The sequence below is a fragment of the Petromyzon marinus genome, chromosome 2 (genome assembly GCF_048934315.1).
Source record: "Petromyzon marinus isolate PM22_M1 ecotype Great Lakes invasive population chromosome 2, UKy_Petmar_22M1.pri1.0, whole genome shotgun sequence".
Classification (NCBI taxonomy): domain Eukaryota; kingdom Metazoa; phylum Chordata; class Hyperoartia; order Petromyzontiformes; family Petromyzontidae; genus Petromyzon; species Petromyzon marinus.
In genome coordinates this window covers 9,921,052-9,940,408 of record NC_133668.1, presented here as the reverse complement: position 1 = coordinate 9,940,408, position 19,357 = coordinate 9,921,052, and the positions used below count along the sequence as shown (strand labels likewise).

Below are 19,357 nucleotides of genomic sequence, written 5' to 3'. Positions count from 1 at the left end.
ATGTGTGTCTCTCTGTGTGTCACTTTGTGTGTATGTCTCTGTGTGTGGGTGTGTCCTTCTGCGTGTGTCTCTCTCTGTGTGTGTCTATCTGTGTGTGTGTCTCTCTGTGCGTGGGTGTGCCTCAGTGTGTGTCGTTTGTTTTCTAACGAGCTGGATGTCTCATTAGCACAGCCACCGTTGCGTTGGTTCGTTTACATTGACATGCTAATCTCTCACAATACAATGGCCACCTCTTCAGCTCTGGCAGCTCTCCGCATCACCCCTCCCCCCATCTCGGTTCCCATCTTCAGATTTCCCACTCGCTTAGGCACAATCTCTAGCCCCCACCCTCTTGCCCGATGCGGCAACCCCCCCTCCCCCCCCTCTCGGCTCTATTTCTAAGGACTTGTTTCAGCAGCCTGTTTCTCTATCCCACCTGAGGACGATTGCTTACAGTGAGGGAAAAAAGTATTTGATCCCCTGCTGATTTTGTACGTTTGCCCACTGACAAATAAATGAAAATGGTAGGTTTATTTGAACAGTAAGAGACAGAATATCAACAAAAAAATCCATAAAAACGCATGTCAAAATGTTATAAATTGATTTGCATTTTAATGAGGGAAATAAGTAGTTGACCCCTCTGCAAAACAATACTTAGTACTTGGTGGCAAAACCCTTGTTGGCAATCACAGAGGTCAGACGTTTCTTGTAGTTGGCCACCAGGTTTGCACACATCTCAGGAGGGATTTTGTCCCACTCCTCTTTGCAGATCTTCTCCAAGTCATTAAGGTTTCGAGGCTGACGTTTGGCAACTCGAACCTTCAGCTCCCTCCACAGATTTTCCATGAAATTCAGGTCTGGAGACTGGCTAAGCCACTCCAGGACCTTAATGTGCTTCTTCTTGAGTCACTCCTTTGTTGCCTTGGCCGTGTGTTTTGGGTCAGTGTCATGCTGGAATACCCATCCACGACCCATTTTCAATGCCCTGGCTGAGAGAAGGAGGTTCTCACCCAAGATTTGACGGTACATGGCCCCATCCATCGTCCCTTTGATGCGGTGAAGTTGTCCTGTCCCCTTAGCAGAAAAATACCCCCAAAGCATGTTTCCACCTCCATGTTTGACGGTGGGGATGGTGTTCTTGGGGTCATAGGCAGCATTCCTCTTGCTCCAAACATGGCGAGTTGAGTTGATGCCAAAGAGCTCCATTTTGGTCTTATCTGACCACAACACTTTCACCCAGTTGTCCTCTGAATCATTCAGATGTTCATTGGCAAACTTCAGACGGGCATGTATATGTGCTTTCTTGAGCAGGGGGACCTTGCGGGCGCTGCAGGATTTTAGTCCTTCACGGCGTAGTGTGTTACCAATTGTTTATTTGGTGACTATGGTCCCAGCTGCCTTGAAATCATTGACAAGATCCTCCAGTGTAGTTCTGGGGTGATTCCTCACCGTTCTCATTATCATTGCAACTCCACGAGGTTAGATCTTGCATGGGAGCCCCATGCCGAGGTTGATTGACAGTTCTTTTGTGTTTCTTCCATTTGCGAATAATCGCACCAACTGTTGTCACCTTCTCACCAAGCTGCTTGGCAATGGTCTTGTAGCCCATTCCAGCCTTGTGAAGGTCTACAATCTTGTCCCTGACATCCTTTGAGAGCTCTTTGGTCTTGGCCATGGTGGAGAGTTTGGAATCTGATTGATTGCTTCTGTGGACAAGGGTCTTTTATTTAGGTAACAAGCTGAGATTAGGATCACTCCCTTTAAGAGTGTGCTCCTAATCTCAGCTCGTTACCTGTATAAAAGACACCTGGGAGCCAGAAATCTTTCTGATTGAGAGGGGTTTAAATACTTATTTCCCTCATTAAAATGCAAATCAATTTATAACATTTTTGACATGCGTTTTTCTGGATTTTTTTGTTATTCTCTCTCACTGTTTAAATAAACCTAACATTAAAATTATAGACTGATCATTTTTTGTCAGTGGGCAAACGTACAAAATCAGCAGGGGGATAAAATACTTTTTTCCCTCTGTATGTGGCAAACGAAACATCGTGATCTATTATTTTTTCTACCTACGTGACTTGACCGAAAAAACCAAAGAGTATGAATTCCTGTAGTCACGAAAGCTTCAAATCAAGAGAGTACTAATTTTGCAAGATTTTTACATTGTTTTTCTCTGGTTCAGTATCTTTTCTCTCTTTACCTTGAGGAACAGGAGTTCACTTCAGGTTTGATAGTAATGTTTTATTATTTTTACAGTTGCTAATGTCCATTGTACTTTTATGCTTTTCAGGACCCCGACAATAAGATGGAAATTTGTAGCCATGAACTTTGCACAGGTATTACATTTTATCTCACTTGTAAAAATCCTAACCCAAGTGTGCTGAGTTTACACAAAACGCATTTACACTGCATGACATGAAAAGTGCAATTCAAATGTAAGTGTTGTCTCAGTTTCACGTTGTGTTCACAGGTGCTCGGATGCCTGTTCTACGCTTACTACGTCTTTGTAAGACTGTGCATTCCGCTGTTCAGAAACTTTGGCAAGGAGCCTTTGAGCATACGGGTGCTGGTGTTGAACATGTTTAACTGCACCTTGCCTGGTGAGTTCAGTTACTGTAGATGCAGAACAATCTGCCTATCGAGTGGATGACACAGCATTGCTGATTTAGTAGTGCCAGAGCAATGCATCGAGTGATAAAAATTCTTAGGACCACGATACATGCATAAAATCGGGCATGTGAGAATTGACGTTTTTTGTTTTAATTTGAGTGGCCAGTGGAGGTCGGAGGGAGGTGGTAAATCATCCACCCCGAGTGATTAGTCTGGTCATAAGATTCCCTTACTCAAATTTTGTAACAAAAATGTATCTTTGGAAATTGATGGTAAATGGCTGTAATATTGTGATTTTTGGTCATCTATAAAAGTTTCAATAATGTAATGCAATTGTCTATTTTTTTCAGGTGTTCTTATTTTGCTTTTAGCCTTCTTTGCCTTCCTGCACTGCTGGCTCAATGCCTTTGCGGAGATGCTACGGTTTGCGGACCGTATGTTTTATCAGGTCAGGGATACAATAAAATACTCATCTATGTCATTGATTTTCTGGTCTTTTATTCTAATGCTTCTTTTACACTTTGTTATATTTCCTGTTAGTTTAGAGCGAGGCATAGTGCTATCAAGGCACTTCAACAAGACCCATTAAATTATTGAATAGCCACATTGTGAAAACATTTTCCGACAATGGCTTATCCATTTCAGTGAAAAAGTAATGTACTGTTCCCTTTCGATTTAAAAAAGCGAAATTATAGATCAGAACTTTATAAACTGTTGTCACCTCAATCAAATTTTTGCTCCACAGACTGGGAAAGATACATGTGGGAATTATTTACCCTACTCATTGTTGTATACATGCATGAGGTACGATTGATGTGAAATATCTTCTCGCAGAAGTTCAGGACTCCTATTATTATGTTACTAAACATGAATGTGACAAACGAGGATGGCTGGGTTGGTAACAATTACTGCACCAGTCTCGACACCAAGCTAATAAATTTTGATTTAAAGCTTTCGTGACTGCAGGGATTCATATTCTTGGTTCTTTCGGTAAAGTCACGTAGAAGGGAAACAAAATAATAAAAATATAAAACAATAAAATTATCACGACGTTTCGACTGCAACACAAGCAATCATCATCAGGTGTGAAAACCACAAGAAAATTTGAAAAAAAGTGGCGTTTTTTTAACGTTAGCACCACGGATAGCGATTTGACAGTTTGTTCAGATGGACGAGTCCATCTATGTTCGGAAAAGAGGAAGGGGGAGACGAAAAATAATGGATGCGGTCTGAAAGCCACCTTAAGCGTGATCAATTAAGACCCGAAATGGTTTATCAAATCCTTCCAATGATTGCTAAGCCAGAATCCATCTTCGATCTGCCACGGCCGAGGTGTTGGTCATACTGTGTTTCAGGTCTGCTTTGTGTTCACGAATGCGGTCCGAGACATGTTGTTTGGTTTCTCCAATGTAACTACTACCACAGAGGCAACTTAGTTTGTAGACGCCAGGGTACTGTATGTCCGGAATCACATCTTTTACAGACGGAACCAGATCACGGATTTTATGTAATGTGTTGAATCGGACCTGGATCATTTCTGATTCAACCGCATTAATTGATCAAACCAAACAATTCTCATTGAAACCTTCTGCTGCCAGGCCACCAAAATTATACGGCTTACCAAAAATACATAAAGTAGATACACCCCTTCGTCCCATCGTCTCTACTATCAACTCTCCCACCTACAAACTGGCTCGTTTTCTGCCTGAAATCCTTCGGCCTTTCACTGGAAAAACCACTTATGCGGTACAAAATTCTACTCGCCTGATATCGACAATCAAGGGTATTCCCCTGTCCCCAGGCGACCTGCTTGTCAGCTTTGATGTAGTTTCCTTATACACCAAAGTTCCTGTACCTGACACTATCGCAATCATTGAAGACTTGGTTTATCAAGGACTAAACACTGAGGTACCCCCCCTGGTAAGACACTGCTTAACCAATACATACTTCACTTGGAATGGAACTTTCTACAAACAAACTAAGGGCACCCCAATGGGCTCCCCCCTTCTCCGGTTGTAGCCAACATTTTCATGGAGAAATTTGGGACTGACGCCATCCAGACTGCCACCCTGCGCCCAACCTTATGGAAGAGGTACGTGGATGACACTTTTGTCATCTGGCCACATGGTTCAATGATCCACTCTGTCTACAGGAAAGCTACCCATATGGATGCTTACCTGAAACCGGATTCCCACCACCATCCATCCCAGAAGAATTCCCTCATCAAGACTCTACACCATAGAGCCCAATGCATATCCGACCAGGAACACATAGCCAGTGAACTCAAGCACGTACACCAAGCTCTTAAGGCTAATGGTTATTCCGACTACACAATCCGCAAAGCTATCACTACAACCATGAAGAAGAACCCTCTTGAGGAGCCTTTCAAAACCATCACTTTACCCTACATTGCAGGGATCACAAAAAATATCTCCAAAATCTTGAATAAACACAAGATCCAGGTCCGATTCAACACATTACATAAAATCCGTGATCTGGTTCCGTCTGTAAAATATGTGATTCCGGACATACAGTACCCTGGCGTCTACAAACTAAGTTGACTCTGTGGTAGTAGTTACATTGGAGAATCCAAACGACATGTCTCGGACCGCATTCGTGAACACAAAGCAGACCTGAAACACGGTAGGACCAACACCTCGGCCGTGGCAGATTACTGTTATAATTCAGTAGGTTCACATGACATTGACTTCTCCAAGACAGGTTCTTTGCAAGCCATCTGGCTACCATGAGAGATTCGTTCATGAGGCTATCCACATATACAAACACAGAGACAATTTCAACCGAGAAGATGGATTCTGGCTTAGCAATCATTGGAAGGATTTGATAAACCATTTCGGGTCTTAATTGATCACGCTTAAGGTGGCTTTCAGACCGCATCCATTATTTTTCGTCTCCCCCCTCCTCTTTTCTGAACATAGATGGACTCGTCCATCTGAACAAACTGTTAAATCGCTATCCGTGGTGCTAACGTTAAAAAAACGCCACTTTTTTTCAAATCTTCTTGTTGTGGTTTTCACACCTGATGATGATTGCTTGTGTTGCAGTCGAAACGTGAGAATTTTATTGTTTTATATTTTTATTATTTTGTTGTTTCCCTTCTACGTGACTTTACCGAAAGCACCAAGAATACCAAGCTTAATACTTTCATTGTGGAATTGCAGGGGCTGACTTTGGGAGAAAAATACAGTTTATTAACCGTGGGTTGTGAAAACATGTTCTGCTGCAGGACTGGTGGAATTCCACTTCATTCGCCAACTATTACCGCACGTGGAATGTGGTGGTTCATGACTGGCTGTATTATTACACCTACCGGGATTTCCGCTGGGTGAGCCAAAAAATTAATTAAAGAACTAGTAATTCCCCCTCTATATTTTACACTCAATATTACATTTAAATGTGGTATTGAAAAAACTATTGCATTCGTTTGAAATAAAGAGCAATGCAATCGCAATACATTTGTTTAGCTGTGGCTGTTTACCGATATTTTTGTGTATTGCAGGCTTTCAGCGGGCGATTTAAGGCGGCGGCCATGTTTTCAGTGTTTTCGCTCTCGGCCGTTGTCCACGAGTACGTGCTCACGGTCTGCCTCGGCTTCTTTTACCCCGTCATGTTCGTGCTCTTCTTTGGATTTGGCAGTAAGTTTTTTCTGCTGATTTCATTTGCGCATGCATCAAAGTACATCATCGGCGTGTCCGTAAAATTGACGAGGGCCGATTGCGCGCTTTAGTTGCTTTCCTTGCTCATAGGTTTCGTTAAGGGAACCAATAGGCTCATTTTATTTCTACAGCTTGGGAGACTATCAGCCCCATCTGCCTCAATACGCTTCACATGTTTTCATGATAACTGAAAAACTAAAACTAATCGCTATGAAACTTGACACATTGCCTACTAATATAAATGCCCAGATTTATATAGTTTTTTGGGGAGAAAAAATGATGTCATGCTTTGTACCAGCGCATTCGGCGTAATACTGTACACCTGGGTGTAAGCGTGCATGCCTAATGTGAGTGTAAATATGCACGTGTTACCATTCGTATATTAATACTGTTGAATCTTCTAAGAAAATGAATGCTTCTTTTTGAGACTAGTTAAATTATGCTTCTATATTAAATCAGTTCTATCAAAAGCCAGTGTAATGGTCTTATAGTTTCAATTTGGCCAGCGTCTCCTGCTATTTCTTGGTCGACAAAGCAAGCTATATGCTTGCGTTTCCTGGCATTGTCTTTGGCTTCTTCTGCATGAACCCTCACCCATATTGCTTTTTTTCACTGTTAGACTTAGCACCCTTGCCACACCTCAACCGCAATCGATTATTATTGTAAGCTCACATAATGAAAATGTGTAATAATTACCCATTGTTGAAATTTGTCACGGGCATTTTTTATTGTATTCAAACAATATCCTATGATTAGTGTATTCTTGTAATCCACTGGAAGTTGTTGCCCGCATTGCATTTTGTGTTGTGAGTCGTGGATTTACTGTTCAAACAATTGGTCTCATCAACTTTCATCTTAAAGAGTGCAGACAAACAGATTGACATAATTGTGATTTCCACTTAAATTGCACTTAAAATATAGATACATTACAATTGTACTGTATGTAGAGTATCAAGCCCTGAAGGGAAATCTTCAGCTTTAGAAATAATTGGGTGGCAAGTGTCAAGTTAATTAGAAGAGAGCGGGTTATTGTGTGGCTACTACAGATTTTCCCTGGAGCGCTTAGGCTGAGGCGCAGGTGACTGTGCTTCCCTCATGAGACTAGTTATGATGCTACAGTGTGTTGATACATGCGAGCATCTGTAGTGTAAATACCACCGTTACATGTACCTTGTGTCCATTCTCACTCAAAGCGATCTAAAAATAGACACTTGCTTTAACGGTGTAGATTCGTTAGTCGAATACCCCATATTTTGTACGTTTTGTCCCAACTATTTTTTTTCAGTAAGGTAATCAAGTCTATCTTTGATTTTGTTCACGTCGTAGTCTTTATAATGGAATCACATTAGGCTTTTAAACCACCAGAAATCAGAAATTCAGTGATTGTAACTTTAGTGTTTTAGAGGGTTTATAGATGGGCATGCTATTCTTCTCATGTTAAAAAGGGATGCCATTCGGTTATTTTATGGGTCTTTGCATATTATAGATGGCTTACCCTGACAGCTGGTCACTGGCCTTGGTATTGCTATTTTGGGACAAACCATTTAGAAGAATTGAAAAGATTATGTGATCGAGATATTGGGATTAATTTGACACGAGGGATTACAGTGCTTGAAAGTGGAAGGCCCCTATTACAAGCACAGAATTATTGCATTAGGATGGTCTGGGCTTTGGAGTGTCAGGCATACAAAGAAAGATTAAATAGTTTTGATTGTTTTCTGCATATTCATATTACTGTATTTGATTCCATTAATGTATGGCAATGTAAACCATACCTGGGAGTAATGTTTATAAAAACAAAGTGTAGCTTAAAAAAAATATAGCAAGGTCATATAGACGTGCTTTTGATACTTTGGCGTCACAGCCCAAGATCATTACAATGAGTCGAGCTATACCTGTGACATGTCCGTCACAATCTGACAAATTGCATTAACTATGGCTTCCACCTTTCCTACTCCCTTAATCCCAGCATAATAACAGTTGATGTTACAAAAAACAAGGGCACTATTTGCACCGTTTCTGTAAAATTACTAAATGAATAATGGTCGTTAAATGTAATATTAACTACACAAAGTTGTGGTTGTGCTGTATTTTCTTTCCTTTAAAAGACATTTTTTTGTGTCTGTCTGTGGCCGACACTTGTGAGGGATTTGTCTCGCGAACAGTGGGGTTTACGTTTTAAAAAAAGTACCCAGCTAGCATGCCATAAGCCCCGTGGTGAGCCAGCGCTATTCCGATTTCGCGTCCGTCACCTTTAAAGTATTTTTAGTGCTTTATTTATTTATTACTTCATGCCTCCAAGCGAGCGCCAAAGCACCCGTCTGCGCATGCTCGCCCCTACCAAGTCACAGCATTCGGTGGGTGGGACGGTAGGCAATTTTCATTCGTGTGGACACTGCAAGGTAACACATAAATTTACAGCTCTCTTCAAGTATTTATTACCATGACTGTTTACTCATTACTATTCCTGTTTAATGACAGGGATTAACGAATGTTTGATGATAGTTACCCTAAGTAACACGATTTTTTTCCCGAGTACTAAGTGCTACTTTTAAATTGTTATATACAAAATGGCCATTATTCCCCACAAACTTTGCTTTAGCGACCACGTCTTTATGTGAGAGAATGACACTTATGCACACGTTTTCTCTTTGAAAATATGTACATTTCTAAATATCACTGTCCTGCTCACAAAAACAAGTTTGACGGGAAGAAGAGCCTTTTTCTGTACTCTTGAGGCATAAGCAGCTACGTCATATCACTTACTACTGGTGCAAAACAATACATATACTGATAGCTATTACGTCTTCATTCTCACATATTTACACTTGCCCCCTCACTATGGTGGTTGAACAGTGCCGTTATGTCAATTACGCTTGATTGGTGCGCATCTGCTCATAGTTACAGGTAGGATCGGGTGATTTATTATTCGTTGACTTTCATTTATTTGCCGCTTTTGCTCGCGGGAAATGTTTGCACTAAAATGGCCGAACACCCTCGTCGTTGCTCTTAATTACTTCCTTATATACACGTGCATTTTCCCTCTCCCTTGCTTCTTTCGCTAAAGTGACGTAGATAGAAAACTATTACTTAAAAACTTAGTAAAAGTAATAGTGTGCGTGTGTACATCGATGTGTGCGTGTGAGTCGATATATGTGTGTGTGTCGATGTGTGTGTGACAGTCACTGTGTGTGCGTGTGTGAGTCGATATATGTGTGTGTGTCGATGTGTGTGTGACAGTCGCTGTGTGTGCGTGTGTAAGTCGATGTATGTGTGTGTGTCGATGTGTGTGTGACAGTCGCTGTGTGTGCGTGTGTAAGTCGATGTATGTGTGTGTAAGCCTATGTATATATGCATGTAAGTCGATGTGCGTGTGTGTGTAAGTCCATGTGTTTGTGTGTGTGTGAGTCGATTGTGTGTCTACGAACCCGACGACCAGAGTTCGATTCCCACTCACGGCCACACCAGTGACGATTATCTGAACCGGTCCTGGGCCTCCCCTAGGTCTACGCAGCCTCAAATGAGTACCTGGTGCGGTGTGTAAACGTCGCCACTGGGGAGACAGGTGGCTGGGCGTGATGCTGGCCACCCACCCCCTCATGTACCGTTCCGGCCTTCATAGGTGCTCGCTAACAGCACTTGCCCCTCCAGTCTGTTAAGGCTATACAGGGATCTGTGTCTTTGTGTGTCTAAGTCTATGTGTGTGTGGGCCGATGTGTGTATGGGTCGATGTGTGTGTGTAAGTCGACGTGTGTCTTTTTCGCCCAGGCAACGCCGGGTACTTCCAGCTAGTGTAGCTATACCAGGAGTGTTACATTTATATTTATTTGTATATGGAAATGACGAATACAAAAGTAAAAAGTATTTTGTGATACTGCATTGACAGTGGTGCACGAGCACAACAAAAAACCTCACATTTGTCAATAAAACTGCCTTAAAAGGAAAATAAATATGTAACAGCATGTTTTTAGGCAATGGCCCTACATTGCAAACATGCAAAGGACATGTTTGTGTTTTTTCATAGTCACTCTTCGTGTTCTAATTTTAACTCAAATGTTGTGGCAAACATACCATGTGTATATGGATACTGGTTAATAACATTGATAGCGATGATAGGGGCATGTTAAATGTGTATTCACGTAGACAATTTTGAAAGCAAACGTACTTGTAATAGGTGTCCAACCTATTTAACACGAAGTGCATTACAGTGTTAAAAGGCAGTACTATTTTAGCTTTATTTGCAGATACACAGCAGCTCATTGTAGGACAGGGCCTGAGCAAACAGCCACATTTATTTTAGGGAATTTGATTTGTATGAAATTGAAGTGGCATATATTTAAACATGTGTTCATATCTTCAAGTAAAAAAAATAAACATGCCGAATGTGTATTTTGACAAGGATCAAATGATGTAGTTTAAAACGAAGTTTGGTCACGCAGTTGAAATATCAAGTTGGACTTCACCTTTGTAAATTAAACATTTCACCATAAAGTTTGAAAATATGCAATATGTCACTCAAATGCTGAATGAAGGCTGCCCCATGCCATGTCAGTCATGGGTGGTGTTTGACCATACTTCACCATATTAATCATTGCTGTTCGTGAAGCCAGCATCCCAGGACCGGTTCTAATATCACTCGCCACTGATGTTAGCCATGGCTGGGTATTCAACGCCCATCTCTCTCTTCATAGTGCACAAACCACTGTGCCACTGCTCCACCTTGGTAAACTGTTGTAAACAGCATATCACTCACTTCCAAATGCAAAATAGAGTTAACGCTAGGGGTTCAAGGTCTTCGGTATGCCTTGATGATTTTATTGTACCAATTTAGCCTTGGGTGAAGCAGCATTATAAAACCTTTTATATGTAATGTAAAAAAATCTCATTGTGATTGCTTTTTTTATTATAAACAAGCAACCCTGACGTCCTTTGGGTGTGAACAGCCATCCATCCCTCCCTTCACTAAGCCAGCAAAACTTGTTTATATGACAGTGAAAGTACCCATCATTGAACCACCACAACATTCCCACCTCTCCATCCCTGGGTGCCCCTCTCTTGTGGCACAATCCCCAGGGCCCCCCACCCACCCGCATATCCCCCAAGTCGCACCCCCCTCCTTCTGAACTCCTCACATGCGTACACCCCCCACCCAGCCATGCTTCCCTCCACCACCCACGTGCTGGCAACCTGCACGCCTCCTCCACTCTGCGCGCTGGGCGGCGCATGGCTACCAGCCACTGAGAACACGCGCTGGGCAGCGCGTAACCATCCAAGAAAACTTGTTTATAATATAGTATATGATAGCACTGCCCATGCATTTGCGTGGGATCCATGGCCAGGGTGGAGGGTGGGTGGGGGGAGGCATATGACATAAGCATGTACGAACACAGTGCTGCTAGATGTGGGTGACAACATCATGAGTGTCACTTTTCCCTGCCAATGCGCTAGCTAGTCAGATTTTTATAACATAGTACTAGGGGGAAGTACCCGGCGTTGCCCAGGTGAAAAATATATTTCGAAACTTCTCTTAAAAACCTTATATAAACATACACAGATACGAAGCTATTGTGAAAGCCCGGTGGACCGTTTGTCCATTTCTCCACAAACAAAATAAGAGGCTTGCAGAAGTCCAAAAAGTTATAGGAAGTGGGGGGTAAATAGTTGATATTAAAGATTTCCGAAAACTGTCGACCCCCTCCCCCTTAAAAAATATTTAAACCCCAGCGGAGGTATATATACGTACACACCCTACATACAACAGAGTAGTATTTATTAGCTCTGTAGTTGTAGTTACTGACTGTACAGTAGTATCTACTGAGCCAGTAGTAGCTATTGACTGTATAATAGTATTTACTGACTGTAGTAGTAACTACTGGCCCTACATTAGTATCTACCGACTCGGTAGTAGTAACTACTAACTTTATAGAAGTATCTGTTGACTCTATAGTAGTATCCACTGACTATAGTAATGTAGAGGAGTAGAATGGGGAAGTGGCGTCACGTGTGCTGTCCAGGGCGATGACATGACATCATGCGCTCGGGGCAGCAGAATGACGTCACGGCTCCTCAAATATAAAAGGGGGACCCCGTGACGTAAGCGGGGTCGTGGCTGGAGGGTAGAGTCGGAAAAGGGTGGAACGGGGAGCCAGGGGCAAGAGGGCACGGATAGGGGAGAGCACAGTGCCAGGCTAGAGGTGGCTGTGCTCCTCGGTCGGCCGTGTTGGCTGATCCCATGGCCGGCGCAGAGGAGACAGCACAGGGCAGCCGGCTGTGTCGGGACCTAGCCCGGGACCCCTAACCCCTGGGAAGTTGTTCACCCCTGTGTATTGTTAAAGATTTGCAATAAACCCTTGGCGGAAGCCCTTAACTTACCTTAGCCTCCGAGTGAGTCATCGGGAACTTCTCAACAGTAGTATCCACTGACTATAGTAGTAACTACTAATTCTATAGCAGTATCTACTGACTCTATAGTAGTATCTAGTGACTCTATAGCAGTAGCTACTGACCGTAGATGTATCTACTGACTAGCAGTAATTTCTGACCATAGTGGTATATACTGACTGTCTCTACCAACTCGATAGCAGTATCTACTATCACTACAGCAGTGCATACCGACTGTGGTGGTACCTGCTATCACTACAGCACTGCATAACGACTGGTGGTACCTGCTATCATTACATCACAGCCACTCACACACCACATCCTCTCACACATCACAGCCTCTCACACACCACAGCCTTTTAGAGATGGAAATTATCCTGCTATGTACCCTATTGCTATGCTTCCCGGTCAGATCTAGTGCCACATTCAACTCTACCACCCGATACCCACGTTACTTCTCGTCCATACCTGTTGCTCACTATGTCACTAGACACACAAATGAAACAGCGTATCATCACTTCTACACTTCATCATTGCATCCTTTTAAATCCTATCTCTCTCCTGTTACTTCACCGGCACTCCATCCGAACTTCATTCTTCTCTTTAAAATATCTCCATCTACGAATTGCTATTTGTTTAAGGTTCGCCGCTCTGCATCCTTTTACAGAAAATACCTGCTCAAACTGTTAATTCTACTTTTATTATTTCTGGGAGGTATTGAGCATCATCCAGGCCCAAATATAAAGACCTTAATTCTGTAGATTTTTTTAGCTTAAAAGGTGTTGGTATTCTACATGCAAATATCAGAGGCCTCGTAAATAAATTAAGTCAACTAAAACTAGAAGTGGCAAATTTAGACCCAGACATTTCTTGCCTAACAGCAACATTTCTCACTCCGGCCATAAATGCCTTGCAAATGACGATTGACAACTAGAACCATTTTCGGCTTGATCGAGGGTCTAAAGGAGGTGGAATTGCCATGTATGTCCATAATACTATAGCATGTTCACCAACTCACTCCGTGTTAAAAAAATGTTGCTTTGAGGGTTTGGCTATTAAAATAACTCCCGAATAATGAACAGATATTAGTAGTGTGTTGCTATAGACCGCCTAGTGGTAAGGATCTAGAAGCTGAGTCTGCACTGAGAGAGCTTCTTGGGGGCCTTTCTAAAGATGAAATAGTTTTAGTGGGAGATCTAAATTGGAATTAGCTAAATCCACCGGCTGTGGCCTCAAATTTTACAGATGAATTGAACCTGTTTCAATTAATAAATGTCCCAACAAGACCCAACCTAAAAAAATCCGGGACATTCATCACTGCTTGATGTCCTATTGACAAATGCCCCTCACAATTTCACATTAACTGGTGTTCTGGGTAATAACCTTAGCGATCACTCCTTCATATTTTGGGTGAGATCATCGGCCAAACCAAATTTCCCCCCTAAATTGGTTGAGAAGCACTCCCTTAGACACTTCAGCATACAGGCATTTACAAATGGTGCATTTCACTCGGATATTGACTCTCTGTGATATCAGCGACCTGACAACGGCTTGGGAGACCTTCAGATCCACATTTCTCAAAATTCTTAACAAACATGCTCCGTTAGTTAGATTGAAAAAGAAAGGCAATCGCCCACCATGGTATGATCTTCTAATTACTAAGCTCATGAAAACAAGGGACAAGGCTTGGGCATCTGCTCATAAAAGTAACTTGTTAAATGACTGGCTAGAATACAGGATTTTAAGAAATAGATGCATCAAAAAAATACGAAATGCAAAATCTGCTTACTTTTCCTCCGCGGACCTGGAATCACATGGTAATGCCAGGATTTTCTGGAAAACTATCAAATGTATCTAAAACAGATAATCTGCCTGTTATGCTGAACCGAAATGGGGAGTGTTTTTCAGATCCCCAAAAAATATTCGACAATTTTAACCTTCATTTTTCTGAAGCTGGTGACCTTTATGACAATGTATTGGGAGTAACCCCAGCTTAATCGGTTGCACCCGATTCAAGAGCCGAATGGCTCACAGGGCTATACCAAATAAATGAACTATGAACTATGAAGTAATTTCGGAAACCACTGACCAAACGTTAAGCAAATTTAATTTCTTGCCTATACACGAAAATATTGTTCTAAAACAACTGTCTAACCTCAAAGGGTCTTCCGCTACCGGAGCGGATAGTATTTCCATTTTTGCTCTTCTTACTGTTGGTCACCTAATATACAAACCGATAGCCCATATTTACAACCTATCCATCAAAGAAGCATCAGTACCTATAGAATGGAAACATTCCTATGTTCGTCCACTTCACAAAGGAGGCCTGAAAGATGATCCAAATAACTACCGACCGATCTCAATTTTGTCTCCGTTTATGAAAATTTTGGAAAAATGACTGAACTATAAAATTAGCAGTTTCCTGTCCAACAACAATATATTACATAGAAAACAATCAGGGTTCCAAAAAAAATACAGCACCGCAACTGCTGCATTGGACTCTCTAAATCACATTTACAGTAGCCTTGATAAAAAGCAATACTGCGCCAGTCTATTTCTTGACTTGTCCAAAGCTTTTGATACAGTGGACCACAACACCCTGCTAAGTTAACTAAGTTACCTCCGTTTCTCCAAACACGCAGTAGAATGATTTAAAAAATTACCTCTCTTCTCGCACCCAAACTGTCTTCACAGATGGTTGGAGGTAACACAGTGTTAAGATAACAAAAGGAGTTCCACAGGGTTCAATCCTCGGCCCCCTCTTCTCTCTATGTTAATGAATTAGGCACTAATCTAAATCATTCAAGGGTAAATCTATTTGCAGATGATACTATACTGTTTACTGCTGGATGCTCTCCGGATGACGTGATTGCGAGGCTCCAGGGTGATTTCGACAAACTACTACGACAGCTAGATGTTCTTAAACTAGTCCTGAATACATCCAAAACCAAGGTTCTATGCTTCTCACCAGGACTAAAGCAGGACGTTATTTTTCCCCATTTATATTCAAAAACTAATGATGAAATAGAGCAAATCAAGAGCTATAAGTATCTTGGGGTCATCCTTGATTCAAAATAGAATTTTCAAGAACACATTGATTATATTGGTAAAAAGAAAAACAAAATTTGGTTTTCTGTATTGACACAAACACTGTTTTCTACCTATGTTCGTTTTGAATTGATAAAAGCTACCATAATGCCTCTACTTGCTTACTGTGACATCGTATATAAATCAGCACCCAGTACTGTTGTGAAGAAGCTTGACTCAATATATCACTCGGCCTTAAGATTTGTATTGAACTGCCCATATAGGACCTACCACTGCGATCTCTACATTGGGTCAAACTTAACATCTCTTAATGATCGACGGCTTATGCATCAGATATAATTTATTTACGATGTACTTACAAAACAATCCGCAGATTACCTGCTGTATCTCATTGTTTCGCAAAACAAATATGAGCTAAGATCTTCGCTCATTTACCAGCTTCGCATTCTTTATTGCCGTACAAATACTGGAGGAAGGGCCTTTGCTATAGATGCCCCCAGGGTCTGGAATGCTATCGCAAATAAACTCCAGCTTGGATCACTACCTACAAGACCATCACTCAAAACTGCTCGAGAGGAGTTGTACAACCCTAGCTACCACTGCTATCCAGTGGCCTGAAATCAAATATATATCTATAGATTACCAATGTGAGAAATTATCATGTAATTTGATTATAGTGTGCTGATACTACAATTGTTACTCCTATTATGGATTGACTCATGCAGCTAGCAAAGGATGCTAGGTTTAGTAATATATGTTATGTATGTCGCTATTGTTAACTTTCAATCACATTTCTTATGATCACTGTTACATTGTTTTTATAGCATTATTTTAGTAATTTCTAGAAAGGTTTAGTTTAGCCCGATTTTTTGATGTAGTATAGAGTTAGACTTAAAATTTAAATCTAAATTTTATTATGATTGTTATTGTGATCTAACATAAAAATGGGATTTTTTGCACAGTTTAGTACGCAACATAAACAAATGGTGCTTTTTATGGAAGATTTTATTGTTTTTGTAGGGGATGTCTCAATTTGTGTACAGTAAATTATAAATGTATCTTGTAATTTTATTGTTTGTTGCAGTTGCACCCGAATCAAGAGCCGAATGGCTCACAGGGTTATTCCAAATAAATGAAACTGAAAAACTGAAACTGAAGCAATTGCATACCGACTGTGGTGGAACCTGCTATTAGTACAGCAGTGCATACCGACTGTGATGGTACCTGCTATCACTACAGCAGTGCATACTGACTGTGGCAGTACCTGCTATCACTACAGCAGTGCATACCGACTGTGGCGGTACCTGCTATCACTGCAGCTGTGCATACCGACTGGTGGAACCTGCTATCACAGCAGCAGTGTATACTGACTGTGGTGGAACCTGCTATCAATGCAGCAATGCATACTGACTGTGGTGGTACCTGCTATGACTACAGCAGTGCATACCGACTGGTGGTACCTGCTATGACTACAGCAGTGCATACCGACTGTGGTGGTACCTGCTATCATGACAGCAGTGCATACCGACTGGTGGTACCTGCTTTCGCTGCAGCAGTGCATACCGACTGTGGCGGTACCTGCTATCACTACAGCAGTGCATACCGACTGTGGTGGTACCTGCTTTCACTGCAGCAGTGCATACCGACTGTGGTGGTACCTGCTATCACTACAGCAGTACATACCTACTGTCGTGGTGCCTGCTATGATTACAGCAGTGCTTACTGGCTGTGGTGGTACCTGCTATGATTACAGCAGTAAATACACTGTGGTGGTACCTGCTGTGATTACAGAAGTGCATGCTGTGGTGGTACCTGCTTTGACTACAGCATACTGACTGGTTGTATCAAGTACTGTGGTGAGGCCTAGTCCCGTGTAGTGCCCCCGGCCTCGCCTAGATTGTCCAGCTGGCCGAGGTGGCACCTTGGCACCTTGGCAGGCTGGGGGCTGGCCCGCTACCCCCCCCCCCCACCATCCCCCTGCCCGCGCTTAAATAATGCTATGTAAGCACTATAATATTAGTATCTAGTGAGCCTATAGTAGTAAGTGCACACATTGTGATCGGGGGGACATGGAACTTTGAAGAATTTACCTCAGCGTTGACTGTATTTTATTTGGATTATGAAGGCGAAAGAGAAATCCCCCCTCCACCGATGACACATGTGTGTTGCCGGTCAGCTGAGTGGTGTAATAAATAAATAAAGAGAAATCGCACTAAATCACTCGTTTAAGTACTTTCAAGTTGAGGGATGGGAAAAAGGAATAGCGCTTGCTCACCACGGGGCTTTCGGCGTGGTACCTGGCTATTTCTTTTTTACGTAAACCCCACCGTTTGAGATCCAAATCCTTCGCAAGCGTGCGAACACACACAGACAGACAGACGAAAAATTACATTTATATATAAGAAGACTCGCGGGAAGTACCCAGCGTTGCCCGGGCAAAAAAGACACACGCACACATCGACTTACACACAGAGATCGACCCACACACATACATAGACTCGCACACACATCGACCTACACGCACACACATCTGGACTTACACACACATACATATTGACTAACACACACACATGGACTTACACAGACATCGACTTACACACACACATTTGAACTTTTAGAGCAGGTTGGCAGCAAATGGGTAACTTTGGCACAAAACAAAGAACGCCATCAGGGTGGTATCTTGTGGAGCCAGGGCCTGTTGTTGGTCATTTCCTTCGGTGAAGTAGATGTGTAGTGAGTCCAACTGAGGTGCTCTTTAAAGGCAACACATGTATTATAACATCGACACGTTAACACAAAGGTGTAACTGCCCCTTTACCAGATACAGCCTAGGGTGGTGACCACCCAGCTAACTACCCTATACGGAGGAGTTACAGCTACGAAGGGTCTGACCCTCACTCGGGTCCCGGCCATGTGTTGATGCCTGTAGGGCTTCCAGCTTGTAGAATGCAGCGACCCTGATCCCTCTCAGGGACCCACCTTATATCCTCCCGGTCGGGGCCGCTCCGCCCTCGGCCCCGCCCGCCTTCTCGAGCGTTCTAGCTTCCTTTCGATCCCCCTCTAGAGCTATATCTGTACACGTGATCACCCCCTAGCCCTCCCACCTGGGACCTTCTTTGTGGACACTCCAGATCAAGTGTCTACAGGGTCAACCAAAGTACCATAGCTCGGGGCAACCCTGTCCCTGGGCTGACACTCTCCCGCTCCCCCTTGTGGGAGCCCGCACTACACGCTATGCGTGGTGCCCGTGCTATCCCAGCGCTCACCAAGCCCCGCTAGGGCTGGTACTACACCCATCTATGGGGCGTACGCGATGACGGTGCATCGCACGCCGTGCTGTGCTAGAGCCGGCCTCACACAGCAACCCACCCACTGCTGTCCGCGACATAGGAACATCGCACAGTGACATCCCCGATGTCACCTACATCACCCCCCCCCCCCCTTCATAGCATTCAGCCGTCCCGGCTGTCTACTCCCCCCTCAAACGAACTAATTATTGAAATGCAAGAAAAACATAGTGTGCCTCAACTATAACAGAACAGAAATAAATACCCTAACTCACCTGTACAAAAAATTACACTATCCACAAATGTACAAATCAACTGGGAGAAGGGTGTAAACTAACGAACCCATAATAACAACACCACATCAACAAGCAA

The 19,357-nt window shown here is 42.7% G+C and overlaps 1 protein-coding gene across 4 annotated transcripts in view; it reads left to right on the top strand.

The window, feature by feature from the left end:
• Positions 1 to 19,357, top strand: part of SOAT1 (sterol O-acyltransferase 1) — a 63,287-nt gene that overhangs the window by 27,329 nt on the left and 16,601 nt on the right. For all 4 annotated transcript variants that reach the window (XM_032964096.2, XM_032964085.2, XM_032964076.2 and 1 more), the window contains exons 9-13: positions 2,273 to 2,318; positions 2,453 to 2,582; positions 2,943 to 3,040; positions 5,840 to 5,938; positions 6,113 to 6,248. In XM_032964096.2, the coding sequence (XP_032819987.1) occupies positions 2,273 to 2,318; positions 2,453 to 2,582; positions 2,943 to 3,040; positions 5,840 to 5,938; positions 6,113 to 6,248 (509 nt within the window). The remainder of the gene's footprint in view (positions 1 to 2,272; positions 2,319 to 2,452; positions 2,583 to 2,942; positions 3,041 to 5,839; positions 5,939 to 6,112; positions 6,249 to 19,357) is intronic.